Source organism: Volvox carteri, assembly GCF_000143455.1.
Source record: "Volvox carteri f. nagariensis unplaced genomic scaffold VOLCAscaffold_10, whole genome shotgun sequence".
Lineage (NCBI taxonomy): Eukaryota > Viridiplantae > Chlorophyta > Chlorophyceae > Chlamydomonadales > Volvocaceae > Volvox > Volvox carteri.
In genome coordinates, this window is record NW_003307553.1 from 1,908,867 (window position 1) to 1,934,135 (window position 25,269).

The following is a 25,269-nucleotide window of genomic DNA, read 5'->3' on the forward strand; positions in this document are numbered from 1 at the left end:
ATACCTTCATGTCATTCACCTTATATTTGGGACGGATACTGCTGTCCGCCATTTCCAAGGGCCGCCTGGGTTAAGCGTGTTACGTGCCCGGGCGGTTCAAGCCTTCGGTTAATCGGAATGTTGCTTTCATCGCTTAATGGATTTGTTAGGGATCACCCGGAACCCGATAGAGAGCCGGAGGATATTGGTATGTGAGACATATGTTGTTCAGCAGGTTCCGCGACAGCTGCAGTATGACCAACGTGTAAACCTGTCTTGACAGAACAAGAAGTGCTCCAAAATGTTACCAGCATACTCGAGCAATATTACGAAGAGAAAAAGCCGGCATCTGCGATTCCAACGTTCTTCAAGCCGGTTAGTTTTGTCATTCCTTGCATGCAGTTGTATTGCGTCTACTCCAATGGTAGGTCCGCTGACTGTGGCGCTGCTGCAAATACGCAGAAGGCAAAGCCTCAGTCTCTGCGGCTGCTGGTGGAGCGGGAGGCTAGGCGTCGTAAGGACCAGGTGTGCACTGAGAAATCAAGTGTTTTTCCATGCATGCCGCGGCACACCCGTCGCCCAAGCCTTAGGGCCTTTATGACCACCGATTCTTGTCCATAGGTTTAACAGTAAACAGATGTGTGGCTGCCAGACGAGGCGCATGCAAGCACCCGTACACACACACACACACACACACACACACACACACACACGCACGCGCACACACACGTCGCACTGCGGTGCGGTGCGTCTGCCTACATTCCCCTCCCCGTCCTGCGCCCATAGCTCCCCCAGCCCTGACGCAGTGCGCTTCGGGTTACATGTCCGTTACGGGGCCGATAGCTTCACGCCGGGTGTCTGCGTGTCTGTTAGCCGATACAACCGCGCAGTCGCGACCATTCCACTCGTGGAACAGTATATACAGTATAAACACCGCACATCCCTCCTCGTTATTACCCTGTGTTTTTTTTAATTTCCGCCCTGCGCCCACCACCACCAGCACCGCCACCACCAGCACCCCCGCTGAAGTCAGAAGCGGCCTCTCCCCGTTCAGGAAACTCTCCTCCTCTCCGAGGAGGAACTTCGAAACATCTGGTTTTTGATGAAGGAGATGGGTGTGGAGACCAACGGGGAGGTGCGCATCAACTACGATGGCTTCTCGCAGGTACAGAGGGGGGGGGTATGGCGCCTCACGTGCCACGTATGGAATGTGTGGGACATGGGGTGACGCGGACGACAAAAAAGTGACGGCTCAGAGTAGGCTCCTTCCGAGTATGTACGGCACGACGCAGCATACAGCACGCAGCATGCAGCGGGTCGTGTTTTAAGGATTGTGGCTGGCGGGGTGGGCTGCTGCTTGTGGGGTTGGCGGCTGCTGGTGCCACTCATTCAGTCACAGGAGCAGTTGAACTCCGTCCTTTGCGCTCTTGGGTTGCCGCTTCGATTGCTCCTGATCCTCCCCCTCTTCCTCCTCCTCCTTCTCCCCCTCCTCCTCCCTCTCCCCCCGGCCCTCACCCGGGTCCCCCGGACTACCTTCTCGCCTTGCTGGGCCCCTGCCCCCCTGCCCCCCGGGGGGCGCAGCACAGGTCCTGGTGCGGTGCCGGGAATGCTTTGGGCCCCAGATCGACCCCTACTTCAAGGCGTCCTTGTTCCTCAAGTTTGAGCGGGACAACAACGGCTGCATCTCAGCCAACCAGTTCCTCAACTACCTTAACTTGCGGACTTCCATGCACCAGAATGTAAGCAGCGTGGGTGGCGGAGTGGCCCTTGCGGCCCTTTGGGGGCGGGGCTTTTGTATCCCTTCGGTTGTGTGCATGCGTGTGTGTGTGTTTTACCCCTCAAGTTGTGTTGCTCTACCCTTCAATGGTGTAACTTTGGGCTTTGTGTATCCAATCGGCTACCTATCAGTCAGCCCGTCGGTCCGTCAGTCAATCAGTCCGTCCGTCCGTCCGTCTGTCAGTCCGTCCGCGCTTCATCGGGACGTGTCTCAGCCCCCCGTCTGAGCTCCTCACTGCAGTCCCCCGCGCGCCTCCTGATCACTGCCTCCTCCCCCGCCTTTCCCCCTTCTGTCCGCCATGACAGCGTCTGGAGCTATCCGCTTTCGACCTGGGTAACACGGGCAACCTGACCACCGAGCAGCTGGAGGAGTACGTCAAGTCGCTGGTGTCGCAGGTGCCGGCGCTGTCGGACATTCAGGTGCGGGAGGGGGAGGGGGAGCTATGGGTAGGGATAGGGGATGGGGAGGGTAAATGGAGGTGAATACAGGTTTATGGAGGGTTGGACTACTTTTTAGGATTGAACACGTTGGGTTGGCGGGCAAGTTTTTGGGGGTTGCAAGCCAGGTTAGGTCCCCCCGGCGTGACCGTCGTGATTTTTGAGGGACCACTTTGCGCGTTGCACGCAGGAGCGGTGGCTGCCGTCAGAGCTTGGCGGCGGCTGTTCGCGCAAAAGGCAGCTTCTTGCTTCTATCTCCTTCCTGTCCCCATCCCATGCCTTCCCTCTCCTCGCCAACGCGCCCTTGCCTCTCTGCTTGCTGAGTCCGGTGTGCGCGTGTGGTGTAAGTCCGTTTCCATTTAACCCCGTTGCTCACCCCCTCGCTTCTTCTTCCGCGCAGCCGGACTTTCTGGATCACTACGGCCGCATCGCGGTTCGCAAGCTGCTGTTCTTCCACGGAAAGAACGGCTGTGTTCGCATCAGGGACCTGGTCAACAGCATCGTGCTGCAGGTGGGGTTGGTTGGCGGATCAGGGAAAAGGAGGAACTTAGCTAGAAGCTCGACGGGGGTTGAGGCTAGGCCTTTTTTCTCTCTTTACGAGGGGTTTGCGAAAGAGCGAGGTGGAGGGTTGGAAAGCGGCGGAGGGGATGGTTGCGGTCTGTGGGAGTTTGGCGGTACGTGCGGCGGTGTACGTCCGCCCGCCCAGGACCGTCAACCCGTTGTGGGCTGATGCGTCGTGTGTGCGCTACTGCTTATCCCTTGTGCCGGGTGTGCCTGTTGGCAGGGCCCTGACCGGCCCAACCCCTGTGCAGCATGCTGTATAATTTATACCCAACGAATACACTCTGAAGTCGGATGGGGTGAACGGATTAGGGTGCCCCTCTAGCAGGGGAGAGCAGGGAACTGCCTCCAAGGGAAAGGGGGCCGCTGGTGAAGCTTAACCACCCTGTAACGACATACATACACGAAGCCGCGAGCGGGGAGCTGGCGAGCAGGATGGCGCATTGCAGTCGCTTAGAGCTGACCATAGCACACGACCCTGAACACCTCTTTTGACCTCTTTTTTTCCTTGCCACTGCGCAGGAGCTCAACGAGCTGAAGAACAACCAGCTGCAAGAGCACCAGCTCATCTCTAACTGGTTTTCGATTCAGGTGAAGCGCCAACCGGCGCGGTGCCGCCAACCCGGATGGGCCGACGTCCCATGGGTCGGATATAGTATGGCTGCTAACGTCTAGGGAGTGGTGGAGCTGGGATCTGGAAGGGGCCATGGCGCACCGCTGCAATGGAATGTTTTGATCGCACCACCGCAGCAACAATCGCCACATGCGGGCTTCGCCAGTGCAGTAACAATCTCAGCTGCCGCCCCTCTACAGGCAGTGGCCTACAGCGGGTCTAACCGTCCTTCGTAGCGTGTTTGGCCACACGGGGACACGCAAGGGCGTTTTGACCGACCCAGGAACCCAGGTTCTACTGTCCGTCCTCTTCACGGTGTGTTTCACAGCCTTCATATTTCCCCTCCTCCCCCTTTCCGCGTGCCGCTGCTTCCCCTGCCATGCAATCACACGAGGAGTTTTGCAGTCGACGCAGCGTGTGTACAAGACGTTCCTAGCGCTGGATGAGGATATGAACGGGCTCCTCAGTCGCATAGAGTTCACCGCCATCAGCAACGGCACCATGTCCCCGCTCTTCATCTCACGCATCTTTGAGGAACACGTCATGCGCATGCGCGTTGTGCAGGGCCGCACGGTCCACAGGTAACGTGTGTCTGTGTGCATGTGTCTGTGTGTGCATGTGTGTGTGCATGTGTGTGTGCATATGTATGTGCATATGTATGTGCGTGTGTGTATGTGGTGAGGACGGACTGGGATTACGGTGCCCTTGTCTGATGGAAGGAGAAGCGGAGGTTTGCCGAGGTTGGAACACTGTGTGTTTAAAACATCTCTTTGATTTTACAATCGTAATCTCCTCCAAACCCCACTGCCCCATCCTCCTCCTTCCCCTCTCTGCTGCTCATTCCACGTCCAGGTCCCGGTCCTCCTCTTCTGACCCATGACTGCTTTTGTTTCCCCTCCTCCGTCAGAGATGAAATGGACATGCTGGCCTTCACGGACTTTGTGCTCGCGTGGGACCACCGCTCACACCCCGCAGCCATCAAGTACTTTTTTGACATCTTTGACCTGAAGAAGCAGGTAAGTCCCCTATGCCCCCGTCCGTAGTCCTCTTGTATTGGCGCCATGGACGTCATTGCGGTCGGTAGACGGCGCCGTGGTGTTTTAGATAAGGAAGGTCCATGTCTCTTGTACTGGGCAACGACCTGTAGACCATAACAGAAAGTTTACGGACATTTGTGACCATCTTGCTGCTGCTGCTGCTGCTGCTGCTGTTAAGTAACAACAGCAGTAACAGTAACACAGTAACCCCTATTTGCGTTACCCTCTTCATGCTTTGCCTTGTGTTGGCCGCCTGCTGCCTCTCTCCCACCCCTGATCGGACCACGTGGAAACCCCCATTTCCCCCCCCCCACACCCCACCCCACCCCACCCCCACACACACATACACCCGGCGGCAGGGCTACATATCCCCGGCGGAGATCTACACGTTCTTCAAGGAGATTCACTACATGTGGGTGCATGTGATGAACGAGTACGCCGACCTCAGCATCTATGACGTGGTGGATGAGATGCTGGACATGGTGAAACCCAAGGTGCGACCACACACCTCCCACGCTTGTGATGCATGTGTCATCCATGCATGCTTGCGGCGGGTGCAGCAATGTTTCCTCCTGCTGCCGCCGCTGCGTGTGTTCGTGAGGAATGGCAATTCATGGCAATGCGCGGCTGTGGAGTCTTTTTTCTGCATCGGCTTAACTAATCCGCGGCGTAGCCTGCGTGGCTGTCGCGCGCGGCTTGTACTATGTGCGTGTTTTCAGGTCTTTGCTTTGCCAATGCCTGCGCCGGGGTGTGCTGTGTTGTGCTGTGTTGTGATCGTGCGTGAGCAGATTACCGCGCGCATCACACCCGAGGACCTGGCGGTCAGCGGCATGAGCGGCATCTTCTTCTCCACGCTGTCCGACGTCAAGCAGTTCTACGACTACAACTACCGGGAGAACCTGATGCATCAAGATGACGACTCGGGATCGTGATGAGAACCCCCCGCCGCCGGGGCGCACAGTGATCGAGTGACCGCACTTTGCGGACTTTAGTAATAAGAGTAATGGGAAGAAATTGCAGGCCTTTGTGAGAATATTAGCACAATACTGTGGCGACCCTGGAAAGAGTCTTTAGTTCAAACTGTTTGCTTTTGACCAACGCATGGGGGCGGGTGAAAAGTGATCTGAATGACGCTAGCTGGGTAAGGGATCCAGGAGGCCAGCATCGGGTGGGACGGAAGCTCTCAGCTTTCAGAGATTGTTGCGGTTGCGGATTATTACTGTGGATGTGGCTATTTACTTGTGGAATAGGATCTAATGCTTGTGTGTGGTGGTGTGTGTGGGGGACGCGCCTGTAAGCCCACGTGAGCCACGTGCAGTGATTGTGCTGGCTGATGGATGGACTGTGTGCGCCTGTGTCAGTAGCGCGCGCATGTGTGCATGTTTTGCTGTAGACCTGCATGTTATGCGGGGGTCGATGAAGCAACGTGTCGCCTACGTTCTGAGTACGTGTGTGGGGGTGTATGTGCATATGTTGTTACAGGGTGGTTAACTTCGCCAGCGGCCCCCTTTCCCGGGGCAGTCCCTGCTCTCCCCTGCTAGAGGGGCACCCTAATCCGTCACCCCATCCGACTTCAGAATGTATTCGTTGGGTTCGGCAACTCACCACCAGCATCCAACCAAATCTAGCGGATCAACGGCGCATCAACTTAGTTCCTGGTCAGCTCGCAAGTTGATATTATCACGTCCTACACCGTCCATAAGATGGGGGGCCACCTCCCATTTCATCACTCCTCAAACACCCGAGGAGCCGGCAGGCGGATTTGAACCCGGGTCGACTGGGTCGACCGGGAGCAGAAGTCAGGCCTTAACCTCTGCCAGCCGCCTGCCTGTAATGTATATGCATGCGTATGTGGCAGCCATTCCAGTATGTTCGTATGTATGTCTGTAGCGTTTTGTTTACGCGGTAGATGTGCTTCCGCCGTGTTATAAATGTGGTTGCAACCCCTCTCACAACGTGCGCTAACCCCATTCTGCCGATGAGCGCCGCAGAAGGCTCCCGGGAGCTGTGATCTACATAGCTAGTCCGGTACGGTACTCTAGCATTTCATTCACTCATTTCAGCATTCAGTGCGCGTGACAGATAGTGAAATTTTCATCGCTTTTGGTAGTCGCTGCGCACTCATACATGCTGTCACGTTGTGTTACAAGTTCCGCACAAGTGCGGGGATGGACGTCCGTAAGAGCCTGAAGGGGGCTTATGGAGGGTCCATAGCCATCAGCAGCTCTGTGCTGCAACTCACAAGTCCTTGGTATATGCAACGCTCACACGCTCCTCACCTTCACACAGGCAGTAGATAAAAGCCGGTGGAAACAGAGACCTTACGGACAGTTGGTTCATTGAGATCCATCCGCATTTCTTGTGTCTGTTAGCACGTCATATGGCGTGACACTGCCTCTCCGCGTGCATTAACACACAGTGGCTTAGTCGCCACAAGCAGCGGTGGAGTTAGCTGTGTGCTGGAAAATCTCTCGTCACAGGAGATCCGTACCACAGAATCCACCCTGAGTCCATGCTGCCATCGATTCCACCATCGTCATCCGTCGTCAAGGCGGCGCATTCACCGCCATATGGAGTCTTATGGTCTAGGGATTTCATCATCTCGTACAGTGTCGGGATCGATTTTTGTTTTTCCAGAGAGAAAATGCCAAATACATATGCGAGCAACTGGCTCAGGCAGCTTATAGGTGGCACGAAGCATAGATAAGAGATAAGCAGGTGGGCATGTCTGCTCAGCTAACGTATTTACAAAAATGGTCACCATCTCTCTGCAGAACAACCAAACGCCAGCCAAGGCCTCAGCTGTGTCGCTACCTCTGCGAGGAGGGCCTCCAACCGGCTGCCAAGGCCTCAGATTCCGTACAGAAGAATCTCTCGCCACTCTTCAGGTCAATACACACCGAGTTGTAGTATCTGCCGCCAGGGACGTGGTATATTTTTTCACCGCTCGAGGCAATGTTGCCCTTGATTGCAGGGCCACCAGGGCAGCTAGGAACCGGGTCACCGCAGGTGCTAGGCACGGATGGCAGCGGTGGCGGAGGCGCTGGGGAGGGTGACGGTGGCGGAGGCGGTGGGAAGGGCGACGGTGGCGGAGGCGCTGGGGAGGGTGACGGTGGCGGAGGCGGTGGGAAGGGCGACGGTGGCGGAGGCGGTGGGAAGGGCGACGGTGGCGGAGGCGGTGGGGAGGGCGACGGTGGCGGAGGCGGTGGGGAGGGCGACGGTGGCGGAGGCGGTGGGGAGAGTGGCCGAGGCCGTGGTGGAGACGGTTGCCGAGGTTTCGGCGACGGTGGCTGAGGCCGTGGTGAAGGTGGTCGAGGCCGCGGCGACGGAGGCTTGACGGCCGAAGGAGGCGCCGTAGAAGGTGGTGGCGGTGAGTCAGCGTTACGCCAATACCAAGGGTATTGGAATATGCCTTGCCACACACCAAGACGTGCAAGCCGCGCCCGGTCCTCTTGCGGCACATAGAGCTTGCTATATTGCCTGTCATGTACGATGTCAAATGTACAGGAATGTACGAATTCCTCATATCTATCCCTCCAATTAGGACTGATACATGTAAAGCCGCAAACCTAAAACTTTTGAAGCGCAGATATAGCCTGCGAATTTCTAAAGCAAGGTCAGAGGTGCCTTATTAATATGCCATCCCGTAGAACAGCTTCTTAAGAGCTTCCTCAAAGCTTCTGTTTAAATTCCATCAAATTTTTGTGCTGTTCGTTTCTTTTGAAAAACCAGCACCTAAAGGCCACGACCTGAGCGGCCCTTACCTGTAAGCGAGCGCATAGCCGTTTCCGACAAGCCATGCGTTCACATCTTCGAAAGCACCAGAGCTATTAGTGAGCCCGCAAATGGATACGCTCCGTCCGTACATGTCGACATCTTTCACGATGCATGTGAGCGATGAATTGCCAATTTTCTTCGCGAATGCTTCCTTGCTGACAATGCCGCATGCGTAGGAGGCATTGCGGGCATCAAGGCAAGTTTGGGCGCTTTCAGGCGCGTCGACACCGTACAGACGAACCCGATCGTTAGGGAAGGCCTGAAAGTTGGTTGCGGTTGGTTAGCGAACTGAGAGTTAGATTCCGCGCAGCGCTCATGGATAAGGTTCGTATGCAGCGCGATGCAGCGTGTTGGTTGTCAGGTTCATTCGCCAGGACTTACCAGCGTGTCACCGTCGACCACGCGCGCTTGTCCTGTGATATTTCTTTGCTGGGCTGCGACGCTCAAGGCAAAGAACACCACCAGCGTGACGCGAACCGCTAGCCGTCGCCACATGGTCGGAGCCAATACTCGTGACCTGAGAAGAAAGTTGTCCTCAGCAAATAAAATCCCTTTACCTTCATGATTCCGGGAAACATTTTGCTGTTACCTCATATCGCCAGTTATTACATGCATGTGTTGATTATTGGTTGAAGATCATGATACTACGGCTCTGTGATATTATGATAAGCTGCCACGCCTTATTTTCACGATGACCGACTTTACTTATTACATGTACCTCCTGGTTTCAACTTAATTTCAAAGGGTATCAACGAAATTTTAATGAAATACAAAATATAAGCTATATGAAGCTAAAGTGTGCAGGCCTTGTCAGGTTAGGTTAGGTCGTCCTTCTTGGGTCGTACTCCCTGATGAAGGCCTAAATTAGTCACGTACTCGTTTCCTTCACCTTGTCTACCTGTGCCTCACGGTCTGTCAAAACGAAGTCAACGTACATAAAATTACAATTAAGGCAAAACTGCAAAGGCGTTCGCAACAAGATACGATACCGTTCTTCGTTGGCTCGCTGGCAAACGCTCCGAAGACCAGCATCTCAATACACAGCTCCTGTTGGAGCTGAAACGGGCAAAGGCGCCAGGCAAAGGCAAAGGCGTTTGTTTCGTGACCAAAGTTCACGCTTGCTCGCAAACTTGCTGTGGTTGCGTATGCCAGGCAGGCGGAAGCTGCACGGAAAAGAGGGCAGTACTGTATTGGTAGACATGGTAAGAATCCCGTCCTCCCTTTGTCAAACCTCGAACTCACCTTCCCTAATCCACGCCGTGCGCCGGACGGCTCCCCCTATTTGCGACGAACGCAGCTGAAACAGCCACCGGTGGTCACCGGCGCTCGTCAACACTCATAACGCTTGCACGCGCGCGCTCGAACGACCGATGATTTAGGCCAGCCTGGCCTGGCCTCACCTTTCCAGACCCTTAGACCTCCCCCATGTTACCATATCTTCTGTTTAAAAATTGGATTAAGATGGGCGATAACGTTTTCCCAAGCTGTCTGGCGACGTTTCGGCGTGTCTCCTTCCCGATCAGCTTCCGTCCAAGTTGCAGTAGCTTCCCTTTGGACAATTGAAGCCATACATTGCCAGACGTGAATGGTTACTTTCCCTCGGAGCTCAGCGAAGGGGCAAGGGCGTCATACTTCCATCCTTAAACAACTACAAAGCGGTAAACTATTCGTCTGCATGTCTGCCGCACCAGGCCAGACATCCCCTCTGTGCCCTCCATTGCGCTTCGCATATCGATACATCAGGCTCATCTAGACGTCTTATCATTACCGTGATTCAACATCGATGCAAATACATCTATGGCACTTGAGGATTGATGAGGACTATCTTCCTGTTTAATCCTGCGGCCAGTCTGACACCCGAGAACAACTTTGACCGAGTTTGACCGACTTTGACACGTCGTTCGCATCGGTTTCGTCCTCGTCGGTTTTTCAGCTGAGGAAAATGCAATCATAAAAATTACAACTTAAATTTGCAATTTGAAGATGGACGACATTTAGCGATCTTGCGTGTACTCCTGCTCTCCATGCATGACCTGATGATCGCACCTCAATCCAAATTTCCCAAACTTCCATGCGCTTCGGAGCGGAATAATAAGTACATATATATAGACCTCCTGTGGGTATATTCTTGCGCAGATAGAGCTTTTGCCGCTGCCTAGCTTTTAATCAGAGACCTTTTTCAGACCTGAGATGGATGGCGCACAGGTGCGCAGATGTTACGCAGATGTTACGCATACCATAAACATGGTTGGAGCACAGCAGTCGCAGCAAAAGCCGCGGCATCAACAGCCTCCTGCTCCGAGCAGCAGCTGATATGAGGATTGGACCAACTGCGCGGCAGCGCACTCCTCCGTTTCTATGCACTGTGCTCGTTGGCCTCAACGGGCCAACATCCACCAAGGAGGAAAGGAAAGAGGAAGGGAAAGAGAGGCCTCACCGCTGGCTCCATCACCTGCACAAGCTCGGCCGCCGGGAAGGATTCAAGGCAGCAGGCGGGAGTCACTGCGCACAAGGATTTCTCGCTCTGTACGGCGTAGGACAATGGTGTCGCATGGTAGGAAGGTACGGACTCCAGCCAGCCTTGCAAGTCCAGCTGTAATAGGCGACTTAAAATGAAATCCCTATTTCAGTCGTAGTCATTAAGATTTACTCCTATCTTTGATTTACTCCCGGAAACAGATAGCAAGTTGTTGGCGTCTGCTTGCATCTCACGTTCTTGGGGGCACGTAAGTATTTCGGGGCGGCGAGCTTCGGAGCTTCCTATACTTGGGGACGCAGGTATTTATTCGGGTTTATAGGCTAAATACTAATTTATATTGACGTGGAATCTCTGTCCTCGGCCCCAGTCGTGGGCTTTACAGCATCACAAGAGTCCCTATCGGCATAGTCCTCACTACCGTCTCAGGAAATCCCCCCCTCCCCTCCCCTCACTCGCTCGTGGTTCGTCTTTCCCCCCTCCCCTCCCCCCTTACAGCACGGCGAGGTGCCTCTTCCTAGTACTGTCAATACTGTTACATGTAGCATCAGCCGCGTTGGCCAGCTATAATTCTCTCTATCTCAAAACAAACAACCACATGTGCACATCGCCTCTCGAGACGGGGCCCGGCAGTTGCGGCTGCGGGGGAGGGAAGAAGCGAGGCGGACAAATAGTAACAAGTTCTGCTCCCCCGCCTCTTCCCCGACTGGCCGATGCTATATCCTCCCCGCCTCCCGCCAACCCCGTGCTCCGTTGACGGGGACGTCGAGCATGGCTCAAGTACTGGTAACAGCCTCTCCCGTCACGGTCGGCACGAAATCAGCCCGTTCGGAAATGCGTCCGAATTCTCTTGGAATGCCCCGAAATACATTACTACCGCCAACAAAAGCGGAAGCCGCCCATACATGCCACATAGACGAGAGAAAAAGACGGAGACGCATAAAGAGAACACAAATGCAGTGCAAAAACGGCACAAAACAAACACATCGAGATGGACATGTCTAATTTTGTTTTCCCCTCAGATAAATCCAATTAGCCCTAGAAGTTAGCGCTAGGAGGAAAAAGATATGAAGGTATGAAATAACAATTCCACGGTGACACGAGCGGTCCATACACACACACACACACACAAGCATGTTCCCATTTTACTATTTTTAAGATCGACTTCAGATCTACAACCTCCTGCATCCTTTTCCCGCAGGATAGACGAGACAGCACAAGATTCCACGCGCATACATACTTGCATACACATGCATGCATAACCCTTGTTCGCGTGTCACGTCATATCGCTAACCCTGAAGGAGAACCACCGCAAGCACCTGACGATGAACATTTTCGCCGCGCGCATAAACCTCTCCAACACGGGCAGTTCTTAATGTCCCCTAAACCTACCCGCATGCTACCGACCGCCTCTAATACTACTCCCAGAAGCATACGATTACATCCACTACTTCGTACATGTAGTGCAGTACAATACACGTACAATATACCGTAGTACATCGTAACAACCCCCCAAATTAAAAGGACTGCTGCGCCCACATCGTCGATGCAGTCCAAATGTAGTAGTAATAGTGATACACGCTAATAATACAATCGGCGCATTTGTCCAGTGTTGCATCACCAGGAAAAATGTATGAACGCTAGCTCTCGGCGAAGGTACATGTCGAGGATTATGTATTGTCAGCAAACATCACATAAATGCGACATTTCAGCTTCAAACCAAACTCTCACTCTTCATCATCGCCATCGCGAGACAACGGCAAGCTTCGTATCCCAGCTCTGCGCCTATTTAGGAAACTTGGACGCAGACATAGCATTTCACGATTTCGTAGCGCCTACTCGAGAAAAAGCTCTCGCACAGCCGAGCCTACAGACACCTTAGACCCAGGCATCAACGCAAGTATTAATAATTTATAGCCGACATCTTGGATTTCTGAAGTCACCTCCTCAGCATCTGAATCAAGAATAATCTAATATACGACATATTCCTTTCGGCGACACTCCAAATGACTTTTCTGCTCCAAAACTATCACAGCAGCGGTCCCACCACAGCATCATTCATTTCCGTACTACTTAACACGGCAAAACCTCGGCCAGGTGTACAGCACACGGTACGATTAAGACAATAGGCCACCCCCTAAAACCCGCAAGACAAAGAAAAAAACAGGACAAGACTCCGAAACCGCAATACCCAAATCCAAATCGACGCGTATTTGTCCCGCCAAAGCTCCAGCAGGCCATGCACGGGGCTTTGGCTGCTGTTCTGCTGCTCCCCGTGTGCCGCTTCCCACACTCTCCGTTACATGTAAAACACCTTCAGAAACAGTGCCCTTAAAGACCCACATCACCAGTCAAACCACTGACATCAACACACAAGAGCCAGCGACATAAGGGATAAAAATCATATATATTATATATTTGTGATGCCGTCGTCTGCATCCACAGCATGACCCTCATCCTAGCCAGAAGTCCAGTTGCGCAGACATGGAGACACATACATACATACACTCATACATAACACGAGCACGCGGCGACCTCTGCTGCACAGGCCGCTACACATCATCACAACCACCACAGCTGAATAGCGCCTCAGCAACATTCGGATGCGAGGAAAGACGAAACTTGACCATGACCGCGGCCCTATTAGCGCTTGATTGTGGCACAATCAAGCAATTGTGGCAACACGCGCCCCCACACCTCTGCCATCCAGCTGCAGAAAAAACCCTTTTCGTACCCCTCCCTCCCCTCCGTGCATATCGACCAATCACCCTCTTATCCCATCCCTCTTGCAACCCTGCTGTGTGTCGCTCGTCACTTCCGCACTCGCACACTCGTAAACATGAATTTGCGTCAGCAGCAATCCCTCTTCCTTTCTTTCTCTCTCTCTCACTCACGCACACACACACACACCGAACAATCCCTAATGTTGAACAGGGCCCTTGCCCGAACTATCCTAGACTGCCACACATTCCTGGTCATACAGGAGCACTATGACCAGCTGTGTCGCTAACAATAACAATAGCGCTGTTAAAATAGGCAATTGTTCCTGTTTAAGAAAAGGATCTGTTTTCTCGACATGACTTCCTAGCCGGCTAGTTTTCCTGTACGTTTCATAGCCAACAATCACTCGCGAGCTCGTTACTCTCCTTTCCTAACCCTCGGTGCTGCCTCTCCCGCATTGGCGATGACGCGACACACACACAGACGTCACACGAGACACAACTCCCTGGCCGTGGTAAACCAGGCATGCTGCATGGCCTGGGCGGCGGTGAGACGTCGCGAAGGGTCTTTTTCCAGCAGTCCGCAGATGAGGTCTTTGAGCTCCTCCGACACGCCGCGCCACTGCTGGCCGGCGAACAGCACCGGGCTGTACAGGATGGTCGAATTGATGGACTCCTCATCAAGGGTTTGTTCGAGCTGGGCGATGGGCTCCAACCAGAAAGGCATCCGATTGCAAATCAGCATGTATAGGGTGACGCCAAACGCCCACCTGCGTCGGAGGGGAAGGGCCACAGAAATGATGGCGGTCTACTGGTCTACAGGTCTAAGGGTACTTAGCATTTGATGACTTGGTCAGATTGTACATGTCCACCATATAATAATGTACATCAGTGACACTGTCCACCGTATATAAAGTTACGACAAGCACAATTGGAGAGGAAAGCCGAATAAAAAACAGTTATGACGACAACAACAACAGAAACAAGCAAAAACAACAATGCAGAAATTAGGACAACAATAGTACGACACATACATCAGAGCGCAGTACGGCAGTACGACCAGATGACTCACATGTCAGCGGGCAGGCTGTACGAGCCCCGAATAATCTCCGGCGCCAGAAACAGTGGTGAGCCGCAGAGGGACCGGAGGGGGGACCCGGGGGTGACGAGCTGTGAACAACCAAAGTCCACAACGCGAACGTTGAGGCAGCCGGGGTCGGAGTGACACGGGTACACGTCCTTCAGGATGACGTTGCCCGGTTTGAGATCCCCGTAGTAAATAGAGTTGCTGTGGAGGTCGGTGAGGAAGGTCAGGATGCACCTGTCGCAACCGGCAGCAGCAGATCAGGAAGCGGTCGTGAAGAAGAAGAAGAAGAAGAGGGTGGGGGGCGTTTGGAGCTAAGGAATACCCTGTGATGATTCGTCATATCCACTGCAGAAGAACCATATCATTGGCGTGGACTTTTTGAGGCAGTGGGCACTGTGGAGGACGGGGGTCGACGGAGGGAGTGTGGTGAAGATGGCGTTTGCGGCCTTTCCAACCGGGACGGGAGAGCGGTCCAAAGGCCTGTCAAAACAGCTCTCGTTCAACGCTCAGGCTCACCAAGCTACTTGAGACAGCTCCGCTTCAGAGAGCGCTCCTCGGTCGTCCAGCATTTGCTGAAGGCTGCCTCCGTGGCATTTCTCTGAGACGATGTAGTAGTTGCTAGCGTCCTCCTCGATACTCATGAAGCGACCAGCCTGCGGGCTTGCCGCGCAGGCTTTGCGCCACAGCACTGCCTGCGAATGACGAGCCAATTTCGCATGTGGCGACAATGTATATCAATTGGCCATGAGAGGCAGGGTGTTACAGCACACTCGGCAAAAGGGCCAATCCGCTTCAGCTAACGCCCGAAACGAAGGTCCCCACCTCGCGGTGCAAAGCTGACCGCTGATGACGACCAGCATTCCGATGTTTACAGACAACTTTAACGGCGACTTCCTCGCCTGTTGCACGGTTCGTCGCAGAGACCACCCTCCCCATCGCGCCCTGAAGCAAGACGCAGGTTGTGAGGTTTTGTTGCTGAATTGGTTCGGATCTCAAAAAGAAGTAATACAAAAAGTAAAATTGAGGGGATGTTGATGGATACCCGCCAAAGGATTACCTGTCCGAGTGGGTCTCCGAGCGCATAACGACTCAGGAAAGGCTCCGCAGGCGCAGGCGACATTGTAGTTATCACAGACGGCGTGCCGGAAGGTGAGACGAAGGGAGCCGGAAAACTCGCGGAGGCTGCTGCTTGGACAGGGGGCACGCATCCTCGCGGACTTGCACCGTGCGCAAAAAGGTGCAGCGAAGGCACTGGTAGGGCAACGTGTGAGGTTCCAGAAACTGGGCATACTTGAGGACGGATGCCGCAATGGGCCATCGAAGAGTAAATTGGTGCGATGATAAAGGTCCTTTGCATAAATTGTAGTGAATTTATAAATCAGGTGTCAGCTATGCAAGCGTTTTGAATTTGAGATTTAATAGTGCATATTTTGTAAAAGTAATTGCGTGGGTACTTGAAGCCCGCAGACAAAGACAACCGGGCAAGTCCATGTCAGCGGACGAGCGTGCCGTACGCGTCAGTTCCACCTCCAGCTCTGCAAGCCAGCAATCATCTGACCAAATCCAGCACCTTTAGGTGAATCGGATTGCGCACCCAGTAGCGCATGGATTGTAAATGTCATACTACGCAAAGATGATGCAAATTGACGTTTTATGATAGCATCATTGCTGTCACGCAGCATTTGTGAATCATTAATTGGCCCATAGCGGATAGGTATTCACGCAAGCGAACGTTTGCTCGATGAAACTCCAATCTTCCTATTATTCGAAAGACTACAAAGCTCCGAAAACTACAACTAGAAAGGCCTTTACCAAAATAGCCCTTAGCAATTTTAGGTGCACAAACAGTATCGTATGATACCGAGGATGCTAACTGTGTTTGCGCTCAAATCCCCTTTGTAATGCTGTACGAACTTTCAAGGTCTAGGCCTAGGTTGTCTGTTGCAATGCATTGTATTATGATGATAACAGACACCTGGTACCGGTGTAACTGTATAGTTGTCGGATGAAAAATTAGGGTGGAAAGAAAGAATCCGTTTCGCGACAGCCGAAAGCATCGTTGCATCCGGGCTCGATTGAGTTACGCGCAAACAACAGTTTATATTCTCGTTACTAATCGGAGCTGTGTTTACATCCTGGAAGCCCGCCAATTTGGGGGCTTTTGCTCGTAGAAAATCCTCATCATGGCAATCGAAAGCCGCCCTGCCACGGGTCCAGCCCCAGAAGTGGCCCCAGCGCATAAAATCTGCGATGTCGGTGCGCAGCAGACGCTATGGGCTGATATCGTGCACGCGCTGAGCGGCCGCGAAATCCATGCCGACTCCATCCGGCATCACATATGTCTGGCGGAGGACGCAGCCAGCCAACTCCTTCAAGCCACAAAGCTCCTCTCGCACCCCGTAAGCGATTGCTCTGCGAGCGCGCCCCCTACAGGGCCGTCTGCAGGCGCCGGACAGGCGCCGGCACCCACTCGCGACGAGGGACACAGCACTCTAAATCTCGCTGCACGCGACGTGTTAATACACGCTGTGTTCTGGGCAGCGCAACACGTCCTAGGTCCCTTAGGTGCGGCCTGCAACCATCACCTCTCCGTGCGACACGACTGGGCACTTGCATGGCTGGGTACTCAACGGCATGTAGTGCAGGCACTCCGCGCCGCCGTCTGCTGCTGCACAACGGCGGCAACAACGACGGCCGCGGTAGCTCCAGCGGAGGCAGAAGCGGTTTCGGAGCCGCCAGTTCAGCTGCCGCCGCCACCGCGAGTGCCGCCGCTGCTGGGACCGCTATGGTCCAGCCTCAAGGTTCGTTCTTGCTTCTGGCCACTAAGGCCAGGGAGGGACGGGTCTACAGGCTGGTGCTGCACGAGCAACTTAGGCCGTATGTATGTATGTATGTATGTATGACTTAGATTACACTGTGGGCCGCGAGAGCCGGGGGCCGAAGCCGAAACACAGCGCAAGGGTCGGGAGCACACGTATGTATGTATGTTTGTATGTATGTGTTGCTGTAGGGCATCCCCGGGTTACGCTCCCCGTCGGCGGAGGTCCGGCTGGCGGCTGTACGGCTGCTGCATGAGGCGTTCTCTCTTCCAGAGCTAACGGACGCTACACCTCCATCTTCTGGAAGTCCGGTCCTCCGCCGGGAGGAGGACGGGGCCGCCGCACAGGACGGTGCACTAGCCGGGGCCCCGGGTGACGTGTCTGCAGTGCAGATGGCGGCGGATGTGCCGCCACTTGGTGCGCACACCGACGCCCAGCTTCGAGACGAGGCCGTACGACAGGCGGATACGGAGGCGTCCGAAGCAAATATTACGGCTGCAGTGGCTGCAGCCAGCAGCAGCGGCGGCGGCGGTGTTGTTGTGAGCTCGTGGACTGTGTGCCGGGAGCTTCTATGCAACGTTGCTGGGAAGGACAACGACCCACAGGTCGTGACGGCGGCGCTGCTGGCGGCAGCGACCCTGCTGGCGCCGCACCGCGACCGGTGCAGTGCGCGCGAGTGGCGGCAGATGGTTTCGGAGGGCGTGTTGACGGCGGCGGGGCGCTCCAGGGACCCGCAGGTCAGCTGTCGAGGGCCAGGGTCCCGCAGGAGGCAAGTGGGAGGAGGGACACTAACTCCACACTAGGGCCAAGCCAGGGTCCCACGGGTCGGATACTCGACTGATCCGTCCTCCCCCCACCCTACAGCCGGCAGTTCTGTAATATCTTTACGTTTTACCTGCTCTACAACTATACGGCTATCGATTTTACAGCTTAGCCGAATTTTACAGCCAGCCGCCATTCACTTCGGAGTTACTCCGCAGTTATTTGTCAGCCATCTTGCACCGCACTTCGGGAGTTGGATATGGGTTTCGCTTATTTGCTATGCCTCGCCAGCGCTAGCGTCGTGTTCTGCCAGATGAAGCTCGGACGCGGCCACGCTGAAACGCTGTGAAGTGCTACGAGGCGCGGCACGACTAACGTTGCTGGCAGGGTAGTTGCTCCGTATGGCTGGTGCTATTAGTCTTGATAACCCTACCCGGTCTTTTCTTATCTATCACCTCTTTGCTGTGCACGATGCCCACGTCTCCCCTCCTTTCTTTCTCACACTTCACCCCCTCGGCTCTCTTCCGTGTTTACGGAGTTGTCTACGCTGCCTTTTCCCTACGCGCGCCCTCTCTCGGCTTTTACGTCGGCTACTCCACTCTCCACTTTTCTTTACGACACAACTGCCCACCCTCCCGCATTAGCTCTAGTTGCATCGTATCGCGCGCTTGTCGCTTTCAGCACACCTTTTCCCCCCAACCCACCTCCCGCTCCTCTTCCCCCCCCAAACCCCTCCTTTTCCCCCCAACCCACCTTCCCCTCCCTCCTCCCCAAACCCCTCCATTCCCCCAACCCACCTTCCGCTCCCCCCAAACGCCGCCTTTACACCTACCTTTACTTCTTTACGGCTTCGCTCTACTGCTTTTTTAGTCTTGGCGGCTAGGTAGGTAGTTTTCCGTGGTCATCATCATTACATCATCCCGAGGTCGCCGCCTTCAAGAACGCCTTTTGGTCAGTTCTGCTTCTTGTACACTCTTTCCTTGGCAGCAGCTTCACTCGTTCGTGGTTCGCCATTCCCCCCAAACCCCTCCACTTCCCTCTACCAAACTCCGAGTTCCTTTCGTCCCCAAACCCCCCAAACCCCACGTCCTCCCCCACGTTCCTTCCCCACGACTGAGGCACTACGGGGCTGCATGCACATGCTCCTAGTGTGCGCAGGTTGGCGGGAGGCACGTGCGGCCCCGGCCCGCGCACACACACACACACATGCGCTTCTCTTCCTACCAACTGCCTCTCCTCCCATTGGGCTTTCTTATGCGTCCTTTCCAACCCAGTTCTCCATTTCTACCTTTCTTTGCGTTCCTGCCCCCGTACACGCCGTCCAATGTGTCATCCCGTGGTCAATTCCGTCATCCCGTACGACACCTTCTGTGTCGTCCTGCGCCGCGTTTGCATCCCCGTTTCCTTTTTAGTCCCTGCGTTTTCTTCCGCTTTCACATAGGTTCTTTAGGGCTTCTTATTCCCTTTAAGGTTCCCCAGCCTGCCAGCTTAATACTGCCTTTCAGCGGCATTTGCATGCGTTCTTGTCTTTATCATTCGCTGCTCACAACCTTGCCACCTCTCTGCCTCCTCGCATGTGCCCTCCTTGCCCGCTGCTTCTGCTGCCTGGCCAGGTGAGTCTGAGGAGGTTCGAGCTTTGTCGGTGTATCGCGTTGCGTCGGTCGGCTGGCCGGACTAGGATAGTTGGGTCGGTCGGGTCGGGCGCGTGTTGGGGGGTTGGGAGGAGCACTTGCATGTCACCGGCAGCTTATTATTACCAGCTCATCAGCCAGTTTGGTCCAACCTCGTCAATTCTGCAGCCGCCAGGCCGGCGGCAAATTTTATTCCAGCTCACGTCATCAGTTCTTTACGGCTTCGCTCTACTGCTTTTCTTCCGCTCTTAATTTAGTCTTGGCGGCTAGGTAGGTAGGTTTCCGCGGTCGTCATCATCCCGAGGTCGGCTCCTTCAAAACCGCCTACTGGTCAGTTCTACTTCTCTTTCCTTGGCAGCAGCTTCACTCGTTTGTGGTTCGTCTTTCCCCCGTCCTCCCCTTGCCCCTCTCCCTCATATTCACCATCACTTCCACTACCGCCACCACCCACCTGCACCATCCCGGCTATCCTGTAGGTCTGGGCAGCAGCGGCGGCCTTCACCCGCCACCACGGTGAACACCCGGGCTGGGGGGCCGCGCTGAGACACCTCGTCGTACAGATCCGCGCCGCCGCCGCCGAGCCGGAAGGGCCCCTGCTGGGGGGCGGCAGTAGCAGCGGCGGCGGCGGCGGCCACACCGCCGCAGCCCTCTGCCGCGCCATTGGTGCCGCAGCGGCCCTGGCTGTAGCAGCCGCCGAAACCACACCCACCGTGAAATCCGCTGCGGCAGAAGCCCTGCTGGGAGCTGAGGGTGAGGGTGAGGCCGGGGCTGTAGCACCGGTTGGTACGATAGAGCTGATGACCGCTTTGGCTGCCTGTGTCAGCGACGCCTTGCGGCACCCGGGGGCCCAGCTCCTGGATCCCGAGCTACTGCGGCTACTGCCACCACCTCCGGTCCTTAAGGGCTCAGACCCGGAGGTTGGGGAAGGTGGAGGTGGAGGTGTAAGTGACAGTTGCTTGGATATGGATGGTAAACAGCGAGGGCGGCTCCGGAACCGGAAGGGCTTGCAGCGGCTGCTGGTGGCGGCGGCGCTGGCGGGGACATCGGCCGTCTGTGGCGGCAGCGGCGGCGGCGGTGGCGGCGCGGTTGATGACGTCAGCTTGGGGGCTGATTATGAAGTGGAGGATTACGGCGCCGGATTGAGTGAAGGCGGAGGAGAACGGCGAAGACAAGGCGGGGAAGGGAGGAGAGGGAAGGTGGCGATGGAGGCTTGTTCCCTAGCGGCGGCAGCTCAATTCGTGTGTTACAGTCTGAGCTGCTTGATGGGTCCCGCCGGTTGCCTGGCGGCAGCGGAGGTGAGACGACGAAGCGGGTGCGGCTGCTGGCGCAGAAGTCCCGCCCCACATCGTATGCCAAAATGAAATGAAACGTCGTACATGTACGACATAAATACCCGCCACACATTACACCCGCCTCCCGAACTACACTCCTGTTTTCGCTGTCATGGCATCTGCACGAGCAATCTCCCCTCGTCCCCTTATGACATGCATACATACTTACTTACGCAGGCACTGCTGAGCCAGTCGGAGTCAGCCGCTGTGGCCCTCAGCCCTCAGCCTGGCGAGCCCTTGTCTGAAACGGATCGGCAGGAGCAGGCGCACCTGGGGTCAGCAGCACGAGGAAGAGGAGGCAAGGGAACTGTGAGCCGCGCAGGGCTGCTGGCGGCGATTACCGCCATTGTGCTGGGAGCTGAGGAAGAGCTAGCAGCGGCCGCTGCTGCCGTCGGTGGCGGTGGCGGTGTCGGCAGCAGCGGAAACTTTGTCGTTGGCGGCGGCGGCAGTGAAGGTGATGTATGTGGACCAGGAGCATCACCAGCAGTGAACGGGATGTTGGCAGCGGCGGCGGCGTCGGCGTGGCAAAGTAACTTGATTCCGCCTCCTCCGACTAGGGCTCATGTTGGAGGTGGGTTGGGTGCATCACAGCCGGCGGTGGCGCTGCGCCTGGCGAGGCTGATGCGGCGCATTACGGCGCTGGTGCAGGTGGGTGGTGGTGGTAGTGGAAGTGATGGTGGATATGAGGGAGAGGGGCGAGGGGGAAGAGGAGGAGGAAGGAGGGAGAGGGGGGAGGGGAGGGGAGGGACATGGGGGAGGAGGAGGAGGGAGAGGGGGAGGGGAGGGGAGGGAGAGGGGGAGGGGAGGGGAGGGAGAGGGGGGAAAGATGAACCATGAGCGAGTTGGTAAATATGCGGTATGCTGTAGTCAGGTGGATAGATAAATAGATAGATCGGTGGGCACTGCCTAAGATCCCATTATTGTATGTGATTGCCTGATTAGGAGCCGGACAAGCTTTTCTCGGAGGTGGACGGCACGCCCACGACGCCGACGGGCGCCGCCGTCGGCTCCGCCGCACGGCAGTGTGGTACGGCGGTGACGGCGGGGCTGCGGGCGCTGACAGCATTCCTGACCATACTCCCAGCGCCGCTGGTGATGTCGTCTGGGGCCGCGTGTGGCAGTATCGGCGCCATCAGTCCCGTCAATGACGGTGGCGGCAGTCGCACCAGCTTAGGAAAGGAAAGCTTTGTCGAGGAATCGCTCTGCAGCGACACCGGCGGCGGCGGCGGCGGAGGAGGAGGAGGGGCCGCGGCGGTCAAGCAGCAGCCTCGTGAAGGCCCTGACGGGCCCACGGGTCGGCGGCGCCGGCCCCAGGTAGCTGCGATGACGTACCGCGAGTGTAAAATTTTGCTGCTGCTCTGTTGCTTCCTCCTTCCTCCTTCCTCCCCCTGCCTGCCGCCTGCCGCCCGGATTTCAATCTCTGACTTGAGGGGATGTTTCTCTCTCTCACCCTCTGTCTCACTCTCTCTCTCTCTCACTCTCTCTTCAGGTGGTGATTGAGGAGCTGCCCGACAGTAATGGCGACATCAGCGGTGGCGGCAGCGGTGGTGGCAGCTGCCCCAGCGGGCCCCACTCTAGCCAGGAGCGATTGCTAGCCGGCGAATGGCGACAGCAGGAACAGGCCCTGGTTCCGGAGCTTGTGTTGCTGTGTGCCACCTACGCCCCGCCACGGCTTCTGGCGCTGGCACCGGCGGCGGCGGCGGCAGATCCCGGTTTGCCGCCGCCGCCGGGGGAACTGTTTACACCTTGGGCGACTGGCGCCGTCGCCGCCGCTGCAGAGTCGCTGCTGGCGGCGTTGCATCGCCGGGTGCGGCCGCAGCCGCCACCGTCACGTGCGCTGTGTGGCTCGGCCGCCACCGGCGCCTCGGCAGGTGCCGCATCGCTGGCACTTTTGCCGGCAGAGATAGTTTCGGAGCAAGACACTTTGACGGCATGCCTTCCAGAGCTGCTGCATGCGCGCATCCGACCAATTGTCGTACAGCGTCACGTGCAGAGCCTGGAGGAGGGCCCTATACGGCCGTACACAGGCCCAGGTATCAGGCTACACTAAGAGCAAGTTAGGGTCATGTCGCGTACATGTGGAAGGAAGGTGGGAATTGGAGCTCTCTTAACGACTGCGCCTGCGTTACTGTTCGCAGTTGCCGGTACGGCAGCGGTTGTGGTTGGCGGTTGAGAACAACCCACAAACAAAAACTGCCAGCTTACATTGCGAGTGTCTTCCAAGCGGCTTGACATGCCCGGGGGCTTGATCACTTCTCCCCACAAACCCGCGAGATGCCCCTTCCGACCTTCCCACCTTTCCATCTTCCTTTCTACCCATCTTCCGATGTACCCACCATTCATGTACCTGCGTTACCGCATACCTCCTCGCCTCCAGATACCTTCACACGCGCCGTGGCAGCCCGCCGCCTGGCCTGGCTGTTGATGCGCTGTCGACATCCCTTCATCGGTGTCGTACTGCGGGAGGCTCTGCCCGCATTGCTGGCTTGCATTGACGACCCCGCTCCAGGGGTGGCGCAGTACGGCGTGGTGGCGCTGCATGCCGTCGCAGCGGAGTGCTTGGCGGCGGGTAGGGGCTTCCGCAGAATTACCCTTGACGAAGAGGACGTGTGTGATGGTGTGATGTTGTCGGGGGTAGTGTGGTAGTGTTAAGAAGCGTGCATGTGTGTGCACGTGACCGCCTTGGAGGGTTAGCTTCCAATTTTGGAATATGTGTACATATGTATGTGTGTATGTAAGTGTACTTTATACGTCTGTATGTATATGCTCACTCCACATCACCGCTACAACTACCACCATAACCCCAACAATCCCCCTGCAACACACACACACACACAGACCTGCAGTGGCAACGGGAGTTGCTTTTGGAGGCGGCTCGGCGGCTGGTGGTGGGCTGCCATGAGCAGCTGTGGTCGCTAGTTTGCCCGGCGGCGGTGGCTGTTGTACGGCGCATCGAGGTATGTACGGCATCGGCTCTCTCTGTTGCATGAACGAAGCACAATGATGGTTTTGCGGGGCCGGGTACTGAGTCCTGGAGTCCCGACCCGACTACTGTGCTAGGCCTAGGCTGGGTCGGGCCCTGGTCAGCCCACGAACTGGAGCCGGGCTGGCTGGCTGGCTGGCCGGAGTGTGGGTTGTTTTTGCCGATTTTACCAGTTTTTCCGAACCGTTTGTTCGGGTTGAATCCTCATTGTCATCACAGCAGCTGCTCTGCCAGGTGTCATGATGATCTAACGCGATTTTAGCTCTTGCTGCTCCCTGCCTTCACCTGTTCCTCCTCTTTCGTTTTTTCCGTTTTTTTTTTACTTTCTCATCTCGTCGCGTGCATCCATTCCTTTTGTTCTCTGTTTTCAGGGCAAGAATCCGCGGTCCGCCGGATATCACGGCCTGGCTGCCGACCTGCTTACAGAAATGGAACGTCAGGCGCACGTGGCTGTACGGCGGCTCGCCTTCATGCCTGCCTTTAATCACCTTCTGGTCGGCTTGGGTCTTACATCCCTACGCCATGCGAGCCGTCTCATGCCGCTGCTGCTCGAGTGGCTTCATGCATATGATGGAGCAACACGGCTAGCAGCGCTGCGGCTACTGGCAGCAGTGATTTGTACGACATGGCCACGTGTGTCGGCACATGCTACCGTACTGTGGCGGCACATGCTGGTGGTGTTGATGCGAACACCTCCAACACACACGAAGGCGAAAGAGGAGATGTCGAAGGCGGCATCGGTGCCAGTGGTCCAGACAACGGAAGGGTTGGCGGGTGATGGTGGAGTGGGAGGGTTGCGAAAGCATGTCAGTGCAGTGTTATCGAAGGCGTTACCGAGTAAGGCCGAGGAGGAGGTGGATAAGGATGAGGAGGAGGAGGAGGAGGAGGAGGCGCGACTTGCCAGGGAGGTATGTGTGTTGCTGCTAGCATGCGCTCGTGAGCAGGTTGTGACTTTTCGGCCGGTGGCTGCGGGGTTGCCAGTGGTAGCAGAGCAGCTGCATCAGCGGCTGTTGGTGCTGCTGGCTGCTGAATGCAGGGAGCCTGCAGCCTGTTAACGTGACTGGGGCCTGGTCCCGTCTGGCGTCTGGCGGGTATGCAACTAGAGGTTTAGAAAAGCTTGAGCTGAGCCTCGAGATGGAAGTGGTGAGGCATGGGTTGGGTGGTGCACACGGAATGAGGGCGGGATGCACACAGGAGCAACCTTAGTTTAGTTGATTGTGTGGAGGGTGGGATCATTAGGGCCCAGGATGAACAGATGAGCAGGATGTGATGTTATCTG

General features: G+C 55.9%; 4 protein-coding genes across 4 annotated transcripts; 3 read left to right on the top strand and 1 right to left on the bottom strand.

Moving 5' to 3' along the window:
- Positions 1 to 375: 375 nt before the first annotated feature.
- Positions 376 to 5,336, top strand: VOLCADRAFT_88941 (uncharacterized protein; the record flags this gene model as incomplete). The annotated part of the gene is made up of 9 exons (XM_002948464.1): positions 376 to 504; positions 1,034 to 1,144; positions 1,566 to 1,718; positions 2,062 to 2,175; positions 2,594 to 2,704; positions 3,277 to 3,365; positions 4,275 to 4,383; positions 4,764 to 4,898; positions 5,124 to 5,336. The coding sequence occupies 9 exons, from the start codon at positions 376 to 378 to the stop codon at positions 5,334 to 5,336; spliced, it is 1,164 nt and encodes a 387-aa protein (XP_002948510.1).
- Positions 5,337 to 7,426: 2,090 nt separating this feature from the next.
- Positions 7,427 to 7,741, top strand: VOLCADRAFT_88942 (uncharacterized protein; the record flags this gene model as incomplete). The annotated part of the gene is made up of 1 exon (XM_002948465.1): positions 7,427 to 7,741. One exon carries the CDS (start codon positions 7,427 to 7,429, stop codon positions 7,739 to 7,741), a length of 315 nt encoding a protein of 104 aa, XP_002948511.1.
- Positions 7,742 to 13,864: 6,123 nt separating this feature from the next.
- On the bottom strand, positions 13,865 to 15,584 carry VOLCADRAFT_116908 (uncharacterized protein; the record flags this gene model as incomplete). Its single annotated transcript, XM_002948593.1, has 6 exons — positions 13,865 to 14,147; positions 14,450 to 14,547; positions 14,578 to 14,698; positions 14,981 to 15,156; positions 15,287 to 15,406; positions 15,522 to 15,584. The coding sequence occupies 6 exons, from the start codon at positions 15,582 to 15,584 to the stop codon at positions 13,865 to 13,867; spliced, it is 861 nt and encodes a 286-aa protein (XP_002948639.1).
- Positions 15,585 to 16,802: 1,218 nt separating this feature from the next.
- VOLCADRAFT_88944 (uncharacterized protein) lies at positions 16,803 to 25,045 on the top strand (the record flags this gene model as incomplete). Its single annotated transcript, XM_002948466.1, has 12 exons — positions 16,803 to 16,863; positions 16,898 to 17,265; positions 17,508 to 18,020; positions 20,153 to 20,971; positions 21,185 to 21,316; positions 21,599 to 21,655; positions 21,950 to 22,321; positions 22,497 to 22,634; positions 22,827 to 23,040; positions 23,385 to 23,576; positions 23,846 to 23,964; positions 24,362 to 25,045. The coding sequence occupies 12 exons, from the start codon at positions 16,803 to 16,805 to the stop codon at positions 25,043 to 25,045; spliced, it is 3,669 nt and encodes a 1,222-aa protein (XP_002948512.1).
- Positions 25,046 to 25,269: the final 224 nt, after the last annotated feature.